Genomic DNA, 20,795 nt, shown 5'->3' on the forward strand with positions numbered 1-20,795 from the left:
ACAAATCGACGTGGATGACTTCAATTATAATGCCGCTGGTTACTACAGAAGTATGGCAATCCAAATGAAGAAAAACTACAGGAAGCAAAAAAAGAAAGCAAAGAAATGGAAATTTTTGGCAAGAAGGGAGAGCGAAAAAAGTTCCAGGGACACCTCCAACATCAGTGGACAAGCAACCAATGTGTCCGATCACGCAAGCTGTATCTAACAAAAATATAAGTAGTTCGTTAAAATACTTGATCAATGTCAAGTATCTCTTTTTGTTGCTGGGTCTTATGATAACTTGATGTTTGCTGAATCATTGAGACACTGTAATGTATATATATCTTTTTGTTATCTTTAAAATGCAAGAGATGAAAATATTCCAATGACATGTTTCATTTCAGTCCTCAAAAAATAATCACATGACACTATCGTCTCTTTTGTCTTCTATCTTTGCAAGGAACATGGCTTAAACACTAACTTCTTTTAAGTTACTGACAATTTAACTCACACCTGAATTTCATAGCCCTAGGCTAGCCTGCTAATGATCTTGTGAATGTAAGCTTCTTCTGCAGCCTCTTCAATCTCAACCCATGATGCATTTCGACTACCAATTTCAATGTTCGTTTGATCAGGAAGGATATTTTTGAGAGACTAAATGCTGTGTAGAGCACTCTTGCGTGCAAGCATCATTTGGCGTGTTGATCTCTGCACTAGCCAGATCACTGTTGATTTCCCTGACCCACTTCCACCCACCAGCGCCACCATGCTACGAAACACATTGATAGCAAATAGAGGACACAAAATCACAATCCACACATTCTAACACGTTTTCTTACGTGTACCCTCATTGCTGTCTATGGATGTCCTAAAACAGTGACAACACAGGAAAAATTATGACTCATCTTACACCCAACAGTGCACTGCACAGAAACATTGTGCAACAATCAGAGAAAGGTCAATGTAATTCAAATAACAATTGAGGCAAAAAACAATTTCGTACACAACTAAACAAGATCAAAATATAATCATTCCTGCAACTTTTACCAACTATGACACAAGAGAACAAACACACAAAGAGGGAGACTCCTGTAAAAACTTTGGGAAGAAGCTATCCACAAAACCACAAACACACGCCAACCAAACCCCATCCCATAAATGATACCATGAATGATATATTATTTAATATTAAAAAACTCTCTATATAACGCAAATTGCTCCTCTTCTTGGCCTCCAACACAATCTCCACTCTCAACAAAAAAATGGTAATCTTCCACCCATCAAGAAAGCAGATGCTTCAGCAAATGACTGAGACATTCCATTTCCCTAATCCCACGTATATGGTTATTCAAGGAGCGAATGAGGGTGGCAGAGTTGTCCTGACCCTTGATGTTTATGACTTTGCCACAGGAAACCAGTACAAAACAGAGGCCATCATGACAGATGGCATAGACAAGGCAGAAGAATTGGCCTCATAATCAATGTTTGGGCTCATGAAAAACAGATTTGGTCTTCAAATAGACGATCTCAACTTCAATCAGATTATGTATTATCAAGACACTCTCAACACATGTGAATTGAGATCGAACAACCAAGAGGAGAAAATTACTGAATCATCAACGTCATGAATATCATGAGAGAAGAAAAGAAGCAAGACACTGACAAAATACAAGAACTCAACTACAACATCGAGGTCATTAACTTAGAGAAGGAGGATGCAATAAATGAGGCAGAGGAAGTGAGAGCTGAAAATAAGAGCATCAAATCAGATATAGTGCAATTAATGAACACATTACACAGCCTAAGGAGAAAAATGAGAAGACTTCTGCAGATCACCTCTGCTTTCATGTGGTAAACAAAAGTTAAAGTCATGAATGATGATGCATTTTTGGGAAGTCAAACATGAAGAAGAATTAAAGATAAAGATTCAAGCCATGCCACCAAGCCATGAAGAACACAAGACAACAAAATAAAAACTCTCACTTTTTTAATGTTCCTTGGTTTATTTTGCATTTTGTATACCAGAGTGGTTGTTTGATCTTCCTGTTCGTACACCAACGTCTCTATGCACAGCATTTTGTATTTTTTATATTTTGAATTTTGTGACTGTCAGTGTTCACTAGGTGTTATATATCTTTCTTTATGTTTTTCTCAGAATTTGCAACCCACGTTTCTGTCTTCAATAAGTATGATATTGATAACCACGATCGACGCTTAGAAGTGTGATTCATTTTTTCTAAACAACACCAAAACCCTAAACTAAAAACCAAATTATGAAATTTCTCCCTACATTCTATGACTACCTGTATACAATTATCCCTTCATCCATCGTTATTATGTGCGAGTAACAAAATTTCTTTCAAAATCTTGATAAACAATATAATTATTCAGCCTCAATCCACATCCAACAAACCATAATTTACCCGCAGCAAAGCGCGGGCTGTCAGCTAGTAATAATCAAATGAGTGTTTTGATGCCTCATTTTTTATTTTTGTCATTGGAGATGCTCTTAGACTAGAACTTTTGTTTTCACTATTATTTTAATTGTTACGCAAATTACGTTAACCTCTTGACCTTTAACCACTCGCGGGTTGTAAATATTAGGCATCTTGCACGAGGTGTTTTTTGTACTTCCCCCCTCCATGCCAGAAGAGGATGTAGACGTTGGTGCTGGAGTTTGCAAGGTTTCTACAATGATGGCATCCCTTTGCCGGAACACATCCATTGAATTTTTTTTTTCCCTAGGCTCTGAAACTTCAAAAGTGGGTGAAGTGAACTCCAACCTAGTAGACCAACTCTTACTTTTGCATTCAGATTTTTCTCTGTGATGATACACAAACAAGCTTTTGGAAAAATGGGAGGCTGAGATGATGACTAGGTTAGCACTAGACACTGGCTTTGAGTCTTTGACAATGGCTAGAACCTCGGACAGATAACATCTCTTTCATAGTATCGGTATCTCCATATAAACCCAGTTAACTCCACGGCTAAGAATTAAAAACGCCCATCAGAGGAAAAGCAACATTGCAGAAGGCACTCAAAAAGATTCTAATGTCATGATATTATATTAGCTATAGAAATAAAGTAAAAAACTTCTAGCTTGGCCCAGTTAATGTCACCACTTAGCAGCAGGTATCTGGAACCATAAACCTGAGACCCAGTTCAGTTCAATATGGTCTCAGGTATGCCAAGTAACCATGTGCAGTCCATGCATTTGAAGCTCGCTTCTCCCCTTGCCTGGAGCAAAGAGTGAGATGATTAGCATCAGGAGGAAGCAAGAGTGTGTATAGAGGACAAGATTATGGTGACCCTGTCATCCCGGGGAAGAGTTCTGATATCTTGTTGAAAACATCCATAACCTGAAATGGGAGACAAAATTCAGATTAAATTTCTGAAGTTTCACATCGCATTGATGATTTTTCCGAAATCATACGTTTAAGCCTGATGAGACAGAGAGTTGAACTCAAAACATTTCAATTACTGAACAACAACCAGAAGACACAGTCAACCAGAGCACCAGCGAATAAAACATTTTTAGTGAAAACCTATTTTCAGTATCAATATCAACTAAAAGAATACATGTAAATAACCCAGACACAAACAATCAAAACCTTGACATCGAAGATTTTAAGAAGATCCTTACTAGAAAACATAAATTTTTAACGACATAACCTGAAGCAAGGAGAATATAAGTAACTACGTTAACACTAGCATGAAGGACAAAAGTTGATTTAAGATGCGATGTCTGGCTATACCTCCTTATCATTTTGATATTTGGTTATACTCATCGGATTCTGCGAACACTGCAAAAGCAACAAAATTATAAAGAACTGACAACAAAGGCTGATTAAATACTTCAGCTACACATATACTGTAATCCCATACCATTCATTAACTGGCAACAGTGAACATGTCATGGGTATAGCCAGATATCAATAATAAGGAAAAAAATAATAAGAAGATAAAACAACAACATAATAGATTGCGCTTGAATTTAATGGTAAGCAAAATAATATTCTCATACAGACCCTCACCACTTAGCTTTTGTATGTTAATTCATGTTATTTTTCCCCTAACAATGTACTAAGACTGATTTTTCTGAGAATCTATACCGTTTTGAGGGCAGAAGCTAGAGTATTTACACTGGCAAAGAAAAATTTTCATCATCTTTTAAGTTGAGTCAAAAGCCGACACAGTTCAACTTCCACAAGGCAAGCATGCCAGCAATATTTGGATTCAACCAACAATACTAATAATGGCTTTGAGATAACTTTCATAAGTAATTAGAATAATGAGTCATGACCAGAACCAAAACACTTAGCAGTTTCACCAATGAAACTAGGCCAGGTGCTAATTTAGAACTTTAAGAAAAGACATACTTCCATGATTGCTTGTTGAACTCTTGGATTTTGAAATGCCATAGCAACTTCAGGATTAGCCAAAATTTTTGAGATCACTTCTTCAGGAGTAAGCCCAATTTGATCTGCAAGGTAAATAACGATATAACTGATGCTTATGCATAAACAATTTGGGATCACCTAAAATGATAAACAAAGTTATATTATAATATTCAGAGTGCAGCACCAGCAAACACATTGACATATACAAAAAACATGAAGTCCTTGGTTACAATAAAATGAGTTCTAAATTTCTAATCATAAGCATAGATTTATGTCCAAGATCCTCCAATAAATAGAGCAATTCAAAGTAGCCAACACAAAATCTTTTCAAACATACAACATTTTGAAGTTGTATCTATAAGAAGAACAATAGGCCTCAATGAATATTAACACTCACATCACAAATCGATATACAAATTATTTTCAGCACTAGGTCCATCCTAAACCAACAAAAGTAAAGCCTAGCTAACTTGAAAATAATGCAATTAGAGGAGAACTGTAGCCTTATATAATTCATTTAAGATAGTGTTAAAAAAATGTATTGGCAACCACAATTGCAAAAATGACATGTGACCCAGTGGCAGTGTTGCATGGGTGCAACTTAGAGGCCACAAGTTCAATTCATGAAAACAGCCTTATCTTCACGTATTATGTGGGATAAGGTCTGGGTACATCTTGCATGTCTCGACCCTGCTCACTGCGGGAGCCTTGTGCACGTGTGTTGTTTACCTTTTTTCTCTTAAATTTAGAAAGGAAATAAAATTATAACATACAATTTATGATGCCGAAAACAATTTAAATAGAAATTATTAAAGAGTACCAAAATTGCCTAAATGGATCATGATAGACACGTATTTGTAACCAAATGGACCAAATCAACCAGGTACTCAGCAAGTCAACTTTCCATAGCTGAACCGAACAATACAAGACTATATTTTCACTCATCACCTAGTTAAATAGTAAAAATAGCAACGAGTAAACACAAGGAACAATCAAAATCCGTATATCCATGTACAACACATGGAATACCCAATAGAGAGCAAACTCACCAAACTGCTGCTTAACCTCAGGACTGTTCAGGTCAAAATCCTTTAATGTATCCATCACACGGTTGTCCCATTCACCGCTTCCACCCATATTATTTCTAAAATACATCAAGAAATTCAGGATGAGAATTTATATTCATCATAATCTACTGAGGTCTTATGCAATGTCCACAACAATGAACATGTCATTAGAGAGACAGCACTGGACCTAAGGAGGCAGAGGAAGAAAATGGATTCAGTAACGGACATCAAACTAGTCATAGAATCAAGTTCATGAGCCAGAACAACATTCTAAACTTCAAGTATCAGTCGCAAAAGTTCCTACAATATGGTGCCAAGAGAATAATGCCCAAATCTGAAATCAAGATAGGAAAAAACCTCCTGCATTGAACTTTAAATACAGCTGGAATACAATAACACCTGATACCATAGTCAATCACCTAAAAATTATAGCCACATCAAAGAAGGAAAGAAAAATTATGAACACGAAAGAAGGCTTGGAGTATATTGACAAACAGGGGAACACAAATATTTAGTAATTTAAGACACAGCTGCACATTGATGCTGTCCAAAAACATGACAATAAGACTCTCACTCATTTTTAGGATTTAAATTGCAAGTAGCTAACTGTTTCTTAAAAACATCTTAAGCAGTTAACTATTTGAATCATGTTTCATGGTTTCAATAAAATAACAAATTTGTGAATCATGAAAGGAGCTCAACATAATTGTGTTTGAAAGCTCAACATAAGATAAGAAAATTAAATCCAAAACTAAAAGAGAAGAGTTTGAAAGGAGCTCACAGCATGTCTTCAAGTTGTTTACGGTATTCTGGATGTTGCAGCATCCCTATCAATCCATGACAAAGAAAGAGGAATTTTTTAAGCATTTATAATTTACACATTGTTGCTTAAGATTGATTAATTCATACCATGTAACTAGACTTGCATTTAAAAAAAAATAAATACATAAAAAATGATCTATCAGATAAAAGAACAAGAACAATACAACAGAAAACAAAATGAGTAGTGAAGCATGTTAGGAAGAATTGCAATAGATAATGGGGTAAGTTCCCCTTCTTGTCCTCCTCCTACAACCAAAATACCGTCCCCACCCACCTTGGATGAAGTTTTTGCCACACCCGCATATATCCAATCCACCAAGTCATAAGTACCCATCATAAGACTAATGGAGAGTACATCTCCCATTGAATAGCGCTAAAGATGAAGAATTTCAAAACTTGACCCCATCCTATAGTAGCACACACTAACATCAACCATACAAATTCTTTGCTGACTCTACAATTTTGTGACACATTTCATCCAGTATCAGTAGATGGTCCATTATTCATTAATATATAACTTGATGTAAACTTTTTCTAAAGCACATTTTGCTGGTACAGTCTCCGATACATTGCACTCCATACAGTTCTCGCATTGAAATAATTATATATAGTTTGAGTGAGTGAAGAATTAGTGAATCTTCAAAGATGTTGATCTTGCCCACATTAGAGCTGCCTAATTTCTTTTCAAGGGTGAGACATACTCTACTATCAGTAAGTTTGCAATTAAATAAAAAAAATTCAGGGCAAGCATAAAAAAGAATCAGAATCAGGTCAGGTTGGGCACCATTTATGTTTACCCCAACCCTAGCCTAGATAGGGATTCCAGATTCTCCACTTCTCAAAAATGGCAGTAGGACAGGAAGGTTCCTGGGTTACCTTCTAAGTAGCAGTCACATGTTTTGTCAAGGGAATAGGAGGAAATGAAATACATAAACAGATTAATAAAAGATATTTGAAAATCTTGGGAAAATGTTAAATGAAAAGAATGGTCAAGTTGGGGGTAACAAGAAGCAGATGCCACTTGGCCCTGATGCAGGAAGCCATTAATTTTTTTTTTAAGAGTCAAAAAATTCTTAGAGGAAAAGGTTTTCCTTTTAGCAAGCCTGAATGCTTCCAGGTCCTTTTTTTTAGAAGTCATTACGCATGTCTACGTCAATCAGGTTTAGGTATCCTAATGTTTCCTTCAACCAATGGTATAAACCTCTATAAATCATAAATAAAGGAAGAGATTTAAAAAAAAAAGAAAAAAAAATTAATGGCTTCCTGCATCAGGCCCAATGCTGACGATATACAACTACCACTTGAGTTCTCAAATTAACTTCAAAAGCTGCTGAACTGGTACCGTAACTTTAAAAATTGACCAACAATCATAACCAAGAAAAGGGGAGGCATGCATTTCTCTTACATTTGAAGGTGGTAGGGTTCCTCATCTCCTCGGGTAAGTATCTGTAAGGTATAAATGTAAAATAAATATTCCAACACAAGAAATACTAGTAACCAACTCATACTCAAACAAGTACCAATATAATCTTTATGGGACAAAATAGTTGAACAAAATGACAAAAACAAAAAAACAGAGTAGAAAAGGTCCAGCACATATTTCTAGGAAAGTGGAAACAGTCAGAGGAAGAACCCTCGTAGAAACGATAAGATTCAGTTCTGAAGAGACAAATGTAAGGAGGATGGGGAGCATCAGCACGAAAAACTACAAATACTCTACAAAAAGGAAAACCGATCAACAGACATATATATAGCACAAGATGGACTCATCACAAGAATCAATTTCTATGAAGACTGTTTGTGCCTCAAAGCTCAGAAAATATGACCTTTTTCTGATCTTCAATCCATGACCCTAAATTCAGTTAGCACTCATTCTTCAGTAATCACTACAAAGGATTGATATCAAATTTACAAAATAAAAAAGAATCAACATGACAGTTTTGATATGTAAACAATTAATTCTACTAATACTAAAAGCTAAGTTTTTTATTCTCATATTCTCCCCGCACTTCCTCTATCTATCAGTATCAACTCCAAACACTAATATCTGTTCCAACAGCCCAACCTAAGCTCAACTTGGTGTTGGAATAGGAAAAAGCAGGGACGATACTATTTTCCATTGTTGTGGCTCGTACGAATGACATCATTCTTAGCACAGATAGCATCAGATGGGCAACTAACAGGGTTTGGTTTATATAAAAGTTTTGTCAAACTTTTTATTAGTCAATTCGATGCTCGTTAAGTTTTTTAGACCCTCACAATGGATTCCTTAGATTTTTAATTCTCCTTTTTGTAACCTCTGTTGTCTGCGCCATTCCCTCTTGGTTCCAAAAAAAACTCATCTTCAAAATTCCATGTACATACATTTTTTTTGGTAAGTGATTTATTGAAATATAAACTGTACAAATACGAGGGGCATACCCTAAGGGTCCATGTGCAGACACGGTGAAAAGCCCTTGAATACATTGCACGCTTTATTTGGATTAACAAGAAGTAACACAGGCTTATCCTTCAAGGTCGAGATTGCTGTAATAACATCCATCATCAATATCTAGTGATAAATTTACCAGGAATAACGAAAATAGATGAATATCTAGGGCAGAACAAATTGATTCAATTTGGAACTAGAATAAGGAAGGTAGGCTCTTGCATCCTTTTCATTTTAGTAATGAATGTATGGCCATCATTTTCTTTTCAATTTTACAGGCCCCTGCAGGAGTGATACAGGAGTCTTATTTAAGTGTCTTTGAGATGATATGAACCCGACCAGAAGTTGATTCTTCCATTAACCTACTACTACTACATTTGCTACCTGTGCATCTTTGTTCTGTTGATGCAATTCATCTCTGTCAAGAAGTTTTGGAAGTTTCCCAATATAAACTGCTTGTTGTTCTAGCAGTTCAGTGTGCTCTTTTTCTTTTCCATACTTGTGGTTTCATGTCCTTCATCTGCCCATTAATTATATCAGGTTCCAGGATTCTCTTTTCTGCCTACTTTTGCAGTGACTTTACTATGGAATAGGCTTCATAACCTCTTCTTGTGGTTCTTTTCCTGTTTTTTTGAAAAGAAAAATTTTATTAGCGGCACCAAGGGGGTGCAACCCAGAATGGTTCTTTTCCTGTTTTCAGCTCTAATTTTCCATCAGGATAGATACCGTCTCCATTCAAGACTATAGAACCTCAACTCGGAACTCATATCTTTCATCACATCAAACTCAATATAGAGGCTCCTTTTAGATACCAAAGTTGAAGCTATCCATGATAGTTACTTGCTTTGATACCAATATACACAAGACAACAGCTGCTCAATCCTATGAACATTGAATATAGTAATTTGTCGATTTCAGATGATTGGACCTAACTTAACTCTAACAATGATATGGGATTCTAAAGATAAGATATTCATATTTGGAATTAATGCAACCCAGACTCTTATGCTGTGGAAGGAATAAAATATAAGGAAGGCTGCAAATATAGTTTCCTTGGAATCATACCTTGTGATTAATTGCATCCTACAATCTTGAACATAGTTCTCTAGCTTAGACACATGTTTAGAAATTTCCGAATAATCCTAGCCCTATTAATAAGAACTGCAGTATTGCAAATCCTATAAGTACTTCAAAGTTCAAAATCTTAATAGAAAATTTAAATTTTTTTTATTAAAAGCCATCCTTTTCCCCAGAATTCTTAAAATTAAAAGGTCACAATTTGTAGGAATCAAATTATACCTAAATAGAATAAGACCAACTCTACTTTAGGTGGCAAAGTCCTTTTTTCATTCTAAGATTAATCCATCATTCAAAATCAGACAAAAAATCAGGCAAGGCCAGTTTGGGAAGCAAAGGCAGGTTACCCCCTCTAGACATATTCCTATCTAATGACAAATACTATTCCACAATTAAACATATCATAATCATATCATAATCAGAAAAGTAAAACGAATGCGTAAAATGAAAGAAGTAGCATTACGGATAAACCATCTTCTGCACTGTCGGATCCTCCATCATTTTCTCCAGAGCTTCGACTGACAAGCCAGAACCTGCTTTTCCAAGGAAGCATAATTATGGATTATTTTTAACATTAAAACACCATAATTAAGGTAAATATGGAAACTAATTAACAGCGCTATCAAGGGCAGAGTAGAAGTCTACAAAGACTCAGCTGATAAACTCCTAGTCCAGGTTAAACTGATGCCAGAAGTACCAACAATCATGAATACTGTAACTACAAGAGCAAAAAGTTCAACTTTATATGATAAGAAAAAGATGGACTATATTCAACAAATGATTAGATGGTAAAAAGGCCTTTCAAACATATATATATACATATATATATATATGCAGATGGAGACGAGCATATTCTAATTACAGGAAGGCATACAAAAATCTAGGCAAGCATTGAACATTATTCATAAACTCAGCCTACGAAGCACCTCCACATGTTTTAACAACAAATCAGAAAACTAAGAGCATAAATAAATGTCGACTGGGATTCTAAACTTGCATTGACAAGCAAATGAAACAACCAGAACAAAACCAAATGAGTAATTTAATGTGGTGGTGCATAGAGTTCTAAAAATTCAAGTAGGAGATACAAAAAAGAAGCGGCCCAAAAGGACATTGATGAAAAGATTTAAAAAAAGGACATGAACACTAATAGGATTAGCTGAGAGTGTAGCATTTTACTAGTCTGAAAAAAAAAAAAAAAAACAAAGGTTCATGTGATAGATTCTCCATAATTTCTCATATGGATTCGTGTAGCTGACTGCAACCATTGTCTGGGATAAAGGTTTTAGTGACGATAATGATGATAATGCAATCTAAAGGACTTTTTAGTCAATAAAATGACATCTAGGTGCAGTTGGCTTCTTACTTACCAGTAGACTGGGAGGCCTCGAAGGCGCCTCCACTCTGCTTAGACACAGCTCCATTCTAAGAAGTCATCAGATTATGTTCAAACAAATTAATCACTACAACTGAAAATCGTAAGTGCCACAAATTCTGCAGACTTGTGTACTGATTAGGACTTACTTCCCTGCCAGATTGAGTATCCTTCGACGAAGTAGTCTCATCCACATTTTCAACGATTTTAAAAGGACTACTTTGAACAGTTTCTTCAGGAGAAACATCTACAAAACCTGCAGACCGAAGGTGCATGAGAGAATTAAGTATAAAACATTTCTCAAAATTTTTACATGCAAGGGTGGTCTTACAAATCCAACACATGCATGAATAACCAAAAAGCAGATGACTAGCAGAAGTCATGTGTATTTACTTTCTAACAAGTAGCAAACTTGTGAGGCACTAACAATCATCTCCATGTCTGACAGTTCAGGATACAATGCTTGCTTTGAGTGAGGGCGAATACACACACACACATATTGTCATGTGGCCCTTATGAGCACATAGAGGCAAAGGAGAGAATGATTATGCTCTCACCATAAATGTCATGTATAAACCAGAACAGAAGAAGAAATCAACCCTTTCATGAACTGAAATTTTAGGCACTAATTTAGGTATTTTCAGAAAAGCTCCACAGTCACACAACTTTGGTATTGTGAGCATTAGCTGGCTTGAATAGTCAATATTCTATGAGTGACATACTGCTCCTAATGTGAGAACAATACACAGAATTTTTGATGTGTGACCATGGACGACATAAGAATTGGCAACAAAACCCATTTGTATAACTCTAGTAATTGAGTTTCACATCTTGGCATCTGAATGAAATTTCTTCATTAATAAGCAATGCAGTGAGCCCATTATCTCAACCACTAATTCTACTTTCAAAATTAACAGCCATGAAAGTATTAGCCTTCCATCTTGAACACGTCATAGACTCGTAGTTCAGAGTCAGAAAGAAAGCTCTATTAAGATGTACAGAAGTGTACCACAAGAGGGGCACGTGGTTATGTATATATACTTGATTTACAGACTCATACCAAGCAATTATCAAATTTAAAAAATAAGGTCGCACACATGCTCACATAAGTCACAACTCTCGAATAGTCATATTATGTGAAAAAAAAAAAGTTAAACAGTTCAGAGAGATGATCCTAATTTATCACTTATGAGTATCCAGGAAAATTTAGAAGAAGGTTTCCAAATTTGAATCAAGAGATCAAATAATTCTGCAATTTGGTTCATTCTCCAAAGGACGTCAAATTTTTCCCCTTTCTATCAAACTTACAAAATTAAATTTAGATCGATGACGAGTTAACAATAAAAACATTTAATCCAAAAACGATTAAAATTATTCTGAATAAATTTCAAATAAAGGAATTGAGAGATGGACCATACTACCCAAATATTAAACAAGAAGATCCAAGATGCCAAGTGGCACCAAATTCGATTATCACTACTAGAAATAAAGCCACGATTTACACTTAAAACTATACCAAGCACAGTACATGTAACATGAAACATACACAGAACGTGTTTCAGAAAAGGAAGAGTTCCCTTATTACCATAATTCTTTTGTTCCTTCTTTGCCGCTGTTTGGTCTTTCCTAGTTTCATCTTTCCCCTGCTCATCTTTCCTTTCTTCTTTGACTTCAGTCGTTGGAACTGGTTCCACTTTTGTTGCAGAAATGTCCATCGTAATAGCAGGTTGGGAAGCAGGAGGAGAAGGTGAGGTGGTAGGCACTGATCCTGGAGGCATAGGAAATGGAAAAGGCGAACTCGAAGGAAATCCCGCGTTGTTAAAAGGACTATTTTGTGTGTTCATTTGGCCCATCATAGTTTTCATAGCTTGCTGCATAGCATATTTCTAAAAGAAGAAATAAGACAATTGGATGAAAACAGTGTAAGTTAGTTCCTATATATGAGCATTCTTCCACATCCATAGACATGCCAAATCATTATGTTAGCAGACAGGATGAAGAAATTTATGGTAAAAATTCTTCTCTTTTTTTATGGACATAAAAATGTACCAATGTTTCCCCACATTCTTTTTTTATGGCCTAGTGATAGAATTGTTGGGGTGCAACCTAGAGGTCACATGTTCAATTACTAGAAACAATCTCTCCACATAATATGTGAGGAAAAGATCCGCATACATCCTGCATGCCCCTGATCCTGCACACTGCGGGAGCCTTGTGCAACGGAGTTGTTTATCTTTTACATTATTCCTCAAATAAAATCTACTTAAACTCCTCAAATCAAGAATTCACTATCACCAATCAATCATATCCAAGTCTACACAACGTCCACTGATCCTTTATATCCATATCGTTCAACAATTATATCTTTTCTTCGCATGACATGGCAACTGATGGTAAAATAATATCTCCTTCTGTCTTTCAGCAAAGGCACTTACCACCAAACAACCTTATATAGTTTAATCAGGATTTGATTCCAATACCATAGTTTGTACCATCGTTTTGATTTTCTCTCCCTCTAAGAAGTCTCCATCTGATTTTTTTCTCTCCATTGCTTATACTCACAGAAGCTTCTTCGGATTTTACAATGGTTTAGGCATGATATGCAGCTTGCCATCTTACCCCCGCCCCCCTTTTTTTTTCCGAACCCCCTCTCTGTGTGTTGGTTTATTTTTGGGTTTATTGCTATTGTTTACCAAATGCGCAACTCCACGACTGAGAGGCTAGCAGCTGTTATGGGCAAACATATGAATGGCACATTGTGAAACGTGTCTAGCCAAGAACGTTGATAAATTGAATACTTTTTTTGGAGGGGTCTTTGATGGATATGATGTTCAATGGGTCAAAATTTCTATTTTTTGCTTTCAGGTACATCGATGTGAATTTCAGGGTTATGATGACTTGGAGGATGGTTACAGTAGGTTCAATTTCAACTTCACTTTTCAATTTTCTCGTCTGTCTTTCCTTGAAAAGTTTTCTTCACAACCAAGTTGGGGAATAAGATCATTATCATCACATCAAGGCCCACATCCAAAACTATGTTGAGATCAGCTCCATGAATGCATATAAGAAATTAATGAGAATTCATTACATTAATTATCTTTTGCAATTCTTTCCTATCAAAAGCTACATGCTTCCTCACTCTGGATCTGTGAATCCCCTTCGTGTGGAAAAATTATAGAACGCATTATTCATTCCAAAATCAGTTGGAATCTCATCACTATCTTCGAATTTCTGGGCCTTCTTGAAAAGGATTGGGTCTTCGCTATTGTTTTGCAACTGTTGGGTTACACTATTGATGCCATGTCTGGAGTTTGGCACTTTGGTAGTTTGGTTAGCAGGCCTGGCTTGTACGCTGGCTGAATTTGGGTCCTTTAACTGGCTAGTGTTTGGCTTCGTTTTGGGCTTCCAGGCTTTGGCAGGTATGGATGTGGATTTGTTACGGAAAAGTGGAAAACAGTTGAAAGCAAGATTCTAGCATTGGATAATCTGCAAAGAGAGGAGTTGCGATCACAAATAGATGTATCTTATGTAAGAATGATTCAGAACTGTTTATTACATTCTATTACAGTGCATCTGGACCAAAAAACAATCTGGAAAACCATATGGAATATGATGGTACCAGCAGGGTTACAAGTGACAAATTTATCCTCGGAGTTAATGGGGTGGAGTACACTCTTTGAGGAGAGGGGCAAAAGGAAAATTCTGCTTGGTATTCTTATGATCACTCGCTGGTCAGTGGAGTCTGAAAAAAAACAATAGACCCTCTTTGATGGAAAGGAATCTGAATTGGATAAGATCATGGATAAGATAACTGGCTCTCTATGACCTTGTATCAACTTTATAGAAACTCTGAGATTTGATATAACGTAGTACTCTTTCTGTTCCTTGTTCTTTCCCTATTTCAGTTGTATTTTGTAGCTTCCTTACTGGGTTCACTCTCTTAGTTCCCCTTAATAAAATTTCTTTTGCATTCAAAAAAATAAAGCTACACGGTTCAAATGACTAAGTTATTAACTTTTTTCATTCAAAAAAAATTTATTAAGTAAATAAAGAAAAAAAATAAAACTAAGCATTCTTCTATCTCACTACATCTTACTCCTCTCTCAACTTGTTTTATTGCATCCTTCCTAGGTGAAAATAAAATTCAGATTGTTCATCTAATATGCCTTACACAGTTACACTTGCTAAGTTGGCTAAAAAATGTTGTTAATGAAACAGTAAGAAAATATAAATAAAAGATAGTCCAAGATATTCATAAGTGATAACTGGATATAACAACATTTAGAATACATGCAGCTATTTTTCTACTACAAATGCACAAAAATTAAATTGAAGCATCTTCTAACATTTAGAAATGTGGTTTACCAGATGCAATTAGATTAATAACTTACCTAGTGATCAAATGAATTTGCTGCTATTGAATTAAGGGATGCACGAACCAAATGATGAATGAAAAATAATGAAATGAATTTTCAATATGACGTATCAAGAAACATGTCAAATTAAAGCTTCTCTCAAAACCAAGTTGATAAGTCCTAACTCCTAAAACATAAATGTAAAAGATCCCCATTTTTTGATGTTACGATGCTAATTAGCAGTGGAAATAAAACGGTAATTGAATTCACATAGGCTATACACTTACCTAGTAGGTGAAAAGCACTCACCTTTAAGTTTGTAGCAACCTGACATTTTAACCAAAAATCAATTCAATTTAGCCGAGAGAGAAAAAAAATGCAGAAGACCTCTGCTTGATAAAAGTACACGACAAAACAACTTCAATTGCATTAGTAATCCTTGTCCTCACCAATGAAAACAGTGCTGATAACCCAACACCAACTCCAATCCAGAATAGAGGTGAACCCCTGCAAGCATAATCCAAATATTATAAAAACAAGAACAATCATACAGGAAAATGGGAAGGCAAAAGAACCAAAGAAGTATAAACTGCTACAAAATTGTGGATCCATGATCAACTATACTCTATACCAAACCTTTTCAAGAAACTATAGAAAAGACAAAAGGACTACAATTAAAGAGAATAATTCAATTACATGTTCGAAGTTGGAGGAGGCACTCGCTGCGGGTTAACACCAATTGAAGACGTCTCTTGACTACTCGAAGAAGAAATACTAGCGAAACTTTCAGGGTTTAATTCCCTCAGAACTGTATCACAAAAATAGCACCAAATACTGTCACAATTATAAAAGCAAAAGAAGAAGAAAATGACTAGAAGTGCGGAAAATTAGAGCAATCACACAAGGAAAAATTAAAAATAACACATAAGAAAGCTTTGATAAGAAGAAAACCAAACTCAAAGTTGAGTCTCGGAAAACTGTGTTCTTTTCACTTATATTTCTAGTCCTTGTAATTTCATAGAATTCTTCTAGGGTTTAAAAAAAAAGCTAAGTATTTCAGAAAATCATCATTCTTACAGGCCCACAACTCTTCTTTCTTTCATTCAGGTGGTTCAGCTCATAAAGCGGGATCAAGAGATCAATCAGGGAACTATTGGAGCTTAGGATTCATGTGAGCATCTCTAAAATAACATACTCTTTTTGACGTGTTTCTTCTGTATACTTCCTATGCATTTTTCAAGTTTGCACCTTTACCTTTTCTTATGATAAAAATATCAGGGAATTCAATCAGTTGCGAGAGATTCTCTAACACCAGTTGTTTTTCCAACCTAAAAAGAGTGGGCATTCTTTTACTGATAATATAATCCCCACTTCACAAGTTACTCTGTCATATATTGGCATTCTTAATTCAGCAGAATTAGCAAAAAATCACTATCCAAGTTGAATTATACGTTTCTGGTAGCATCCTTCAGTTTATACTTGCAGTTAATTCTTCATTTTAACAAATTCTGCCAAGCAAAACAGAGAGGAAATAACGTGAAATGAATTTACCATCCTGTGAAATCCTTGAGGTGCCTGCAGTGCTTCGGCGGAATCTATGAGAGTGAGCAAGAGCAGCGATGGAAATCCTGTAACCGCGAGGAACAGCCCCGGTACCTCGAACCGAGGAGAGGCGAGAACCAACTGGGGAGATCCTGGTATTAGTGGCTTCTCCAGTAGGGTTTTTCATGAAAGTGAATCCCAACACCAGCTTCGGAGAAGAAATGGAAACCAGAGCCATATTGAATGTCTCCATTATTCAACAGACCGTATAGGAACCCAAAATTATGTTATCGACTACGGAGTCTCGGAATCTATCAGCACAGACAGATACTGCAGAGTTTCACTTTCACACTGGTCTTCGGGTATTCAAAGAAGAGAGAAATTCACGTTTGGAGTGAGATGGAGGAATTACTGGCCCCGAATTTTCAATCGGAGTCGAATAGAAAAGAAAGGAGGATTAGGTGGAGCGGAGTTCTCCGTGCTCGCTGATAGAGCATGGAATAGAGTGCCTTGCTCGTAATTATTTCATGTACGGGTGTATAACGAAAGTTATTGGGAAATGTTACACTCTATCACGACATTTCTACATGCACCCTTTGAATTCATAATTCATAAAAACTAGTAGAAATCTTTTTTTTTTCAATTTAATTAATATTTTGTAGATATTGTCTTTCATATTTAATGTTTTGTTTCAATTTCTTTACTCAAGTTTATACACTTTGATAGAGAATAATGATTTTGATTGTTAATTTAATTTTGAATAATTAAGCTTTACACACTGTGATCTCACCGAGGGAGTAATTATTTTGATTATCAATTTAATTTTGAATAATTATTTATGAGGAATTGTGTCAAACTAATTCAAATATACTCACAATCTATTAATTATAATAATTAGAAAGATTTTGCATTGCTCATTTAAATTGATATGGTATTTTTATTGTAATACATATGTTTTTGAATAATAAGCTAATTTTTTAGATGACATGATATTTAGAATTTTAAATGCATTTATTTTAGTGATCAAGACAACTTTTTTTAGTTTATACAACTCTACTTATTGCACCTTATACATTTTAATTTTAACTCCATATTTTCTCGAATGTATTTTTTTTAACCATTCCAATGTCGATTTTCTTGCGATCTGTTCCTGTCAGCATTTTTGTTAATGCTCTTCTACCTTTTTTTATTGTCTTCTTTCATTTTTGTCCTCTCTAAACATAGATGATAAAATGCTCTTCTACCAAAACATATAGCAATCTTGGTTGATAGATAGAAGCAGATTCCACAATATAAGTCATCCAAGACGTCTTGCATTTGTACGAAAGAATAATTTTATTCCCATTAGAAGTTTTACGTCTAGGTTTCCTTGTAGTCCAAGATCCATCAGAAAATGTAGCCATTCATTTGTTAACTACAATACTTTTTTCCTCATTTTCCATACATCAATGTGCTGCGTAACTTCTTTGTCTTTAGACAGTCGCAAAATTCTACACAACTGATGACACAACAAACTCTCAAATTTTAGTTAAAGATATTTTTGAAAATGTTATAGATAGTTTATTGAAATGTATAAAAGCAATAAACAATGTATAATACTTGCATCTTTGCCTTATTGATATGTAAATATCTGGTTGTTGTCTGACCACTAATTCCATTATTTGCAGATCGTCAGGGATTTTGGTGAAGTTGTTGATTTTTTCTCTTACGTTCTTGTAGAATCTCTTTGAAATTTTTTTTTTATAAAATCCTCATTGAGTTTTTGATATTTTTAATCACTTTTCATTGTTTTATGAGGATGCTAGAGTTGATTCTATTTTACATAAAAGTAAATTACTAAGAGTTTATTTAAAAACTATTAATCAATTTTTTAAAATGGGATTAAAAATTTTATAATTTGCATATTTATATTTCGATATCACAATAATTATATAAATTATCATTAGTTAAATATGTAATTAGATTGAATGAAATAGATACTAATCATCACTTATTACTTGTATAGTTAATATGATTAGCTTAATGAATTCAACATAAATATTTTCAAGTTATAGAATAGGCACAAAACTTGAATGATATTAATTGGTTGTGAAAGCTTTTTAAAAGCGGAGAAATAGATTCTTATGAATCTATGTGGCAACTAATTGTACAAATTGATTGTCCAAGTGTCAAATAATGAGAGCAATTGCTTAGAGCATCTCCTTTATATATAGTTATAGATAGATGAGAGCGCATGTGCTTTCATGTTTGTGTCATGAATGGTCCATCCGTCGAGTTGATCGTCATTGACTTGACGTTTCACAAAACTGTGTCATTTGATTTTTTTTTAAAAAGGCAAAGTCAAAACGACGTCATTTTAGTTATTACGAAATAAATCAAATACAGAAAGAGAAAGAGGGGAAAATGGATAGTAGTACAGTTCAGGGCCCCTACAGTAGCACTTCTAATGCAGACCCTGCATTATTGATTTGGACTGTCCGATCAAGGGAAACAAAATCAGGTGGTCCTAAATTTAAGAAGCCAGAAGTTAAGAGAAATATATAGGTGCTCAACAATATTCGTTTCCCGCTTTTTTGTAACCAACAAGCCCAATAGGCCACTATCAATAGATCACAACTATCATATCTAAGCAATGTGGGATATTCGTATCATTTTTCCACATTCTTTATTCCCTCTCTCCCGAACATTCATCTTCATGTCAAATATCAAAGATATAGTTTGTATTTTCATGCCTAGTAAATTATCTCACCGTGACCCATCTTGTTTGAACCGCTCAAACAATTTCTTCTTGTTCTATATGATCTATCATTTTTTTGTTGGGATAGGTTTGATTTCAGCAAATGGGTATTTACATGTTTGACATGGGTGATCAATTTTATTTTGCAGAAGTGTACACATGGATTTTGTTGAGAATCTTTTATACATGGTTAAAACAAAGATTGGAATGATATTTGCTTCAGTAGATGTTGGCTGAAATTTTTGAGAAAAATATGGAAAAGCAATAGGTTTTGGTGTCCAAAAATATTATATTAATGAGAATAAAGATGAGTTAATTTTGAATTCTATTTTTGTCTGTTCAAGAGAAGGCCACAGAGAAGAAGATAAACGAGTCTTAGGCAATCATTGGTGGGAGGTTAAAACAGGTTGCAAAGCTAAGATCAATGTAGGCTTAGATAAAGAGACTGAAAATTACTTTGTAAAGGCTTTGGAGATATCACATAATCATGATCTTGACCCTCTTGAAACTACTCATATGTTGAGGACTCAACACTATCCTAGACTTACATTTTAGGAACTCATTATCCAAAGAAAAATGAGTTTGATGATCATTCTCTGCATTATCCACACTGTCCTTGACTTCCTTCAGTTTCTCCAAAATCCAATCATCTTGTTCCAAACTTCTTCTCAGGTCATCCAATCATACAAAATAGGGATATGATATTTCTAAACATTGTAGGGTTGGTATTGGTAACTCAGTCAATTGAGCTGATCCAAAAACCCGTGACAAAATATCTGCCACAATATTTTCTTTTCCATGCTTATAGTGAATCTCATAATCAAAACCAAGTGACTTTGCAACCCATTTATGTTAGAAGATAGTATTTGCCTTCTGATCTAGGAAGTATTTTTAGCAATTAAGAAGTGGCAATCTTACCTATAAAGAAGACATTTTATAATCGAATTTGACCATCAGACTGACTGTAAAATGCAATTGGTCTCCCTTATTGCTCAACACAGCACCAATGC

At 35.1% G+C, this 20,795-nt stretch overlaps 1 protein-coding gene across 1 annotated transcript; it reads right to left on the reverse strand.

The window, feature by feature from the left end:
- Positions 1-2,991: 2,991 nt before the first annotated feature.
- On the reverse strand, positions 2,992-17,584 carry LOC119998913 (protein TIC 40, chloroplastic-like). The gene is made up of 14 exons (XM_038846387.1): positions 17,058-17,584; positions 16,203-16,314; positions 15,956-16,013; positions 15,816-15,833; positions 12,737-13,037; positions 11,301-11,407; positions 11,147-11,201; positions 10,240-10,309; positions 7,677-7,717; positions 6,231-6,276; positions 5,432-5,526; positions 4,362-4,465; positions 3,738-3,785; positions 2,992-3,341 (listed from the first exon to the last, which is right to left on the reverse strand). Exons 1-14 carry the CDS (start codon positions 17,299-17,301, stop codon positions 3,282-3,284), a joined length of 1,359 nt encoding a protein of 452 aa, XP_038702315.1. The 5' UTR covers positions 17,302-17,584; the 3' UTR covers positions 2,992-3,281.
- Positions 17,585-20,795: the final 3,211 nt, after the last annotated feature.

Source organism: Tripterygium wilfordii, chromosome 5 (assembly GCF_013401445.1).
Source record: "Tripterygium wilfordii isolate XIE 37 chromosome 5, ASM1340144v1, whole genome shotgun sequence".
Taxonomy (NCBI): Eukaryota; Viridiplantae; Streptophyta; class Magnoliopsida; order Celastrales; family Celastraceae; genus Tripterygium; species Tripterygium wilfordii.

Excerpts from the sequence above, each read along its gene's own strand:
- LOC119998913 (XM_038846387.1), bottom strand. The coding sequence starts at position 17,301 with ATGGAGACATTCAATATGGCTCTGGTTTCCATTTCTTCTCCGAAGCTG. Across the intron at positions 7,718-10,239 it reads GTGCAGAAGATGGTTTATCC|ATACTTACCCGAGGAGATGA; the intron begins GTAATGCTACTT and ends TATACCTTACAG. Across the intron at positions 4,466-5,431 it reads TGAGGTTAAGCAGCAGTTTG|ATCAAATTGGGCTTACTCCT; the intron begins GTGAGTTTGCTC and ends TTTACCTTGCAG.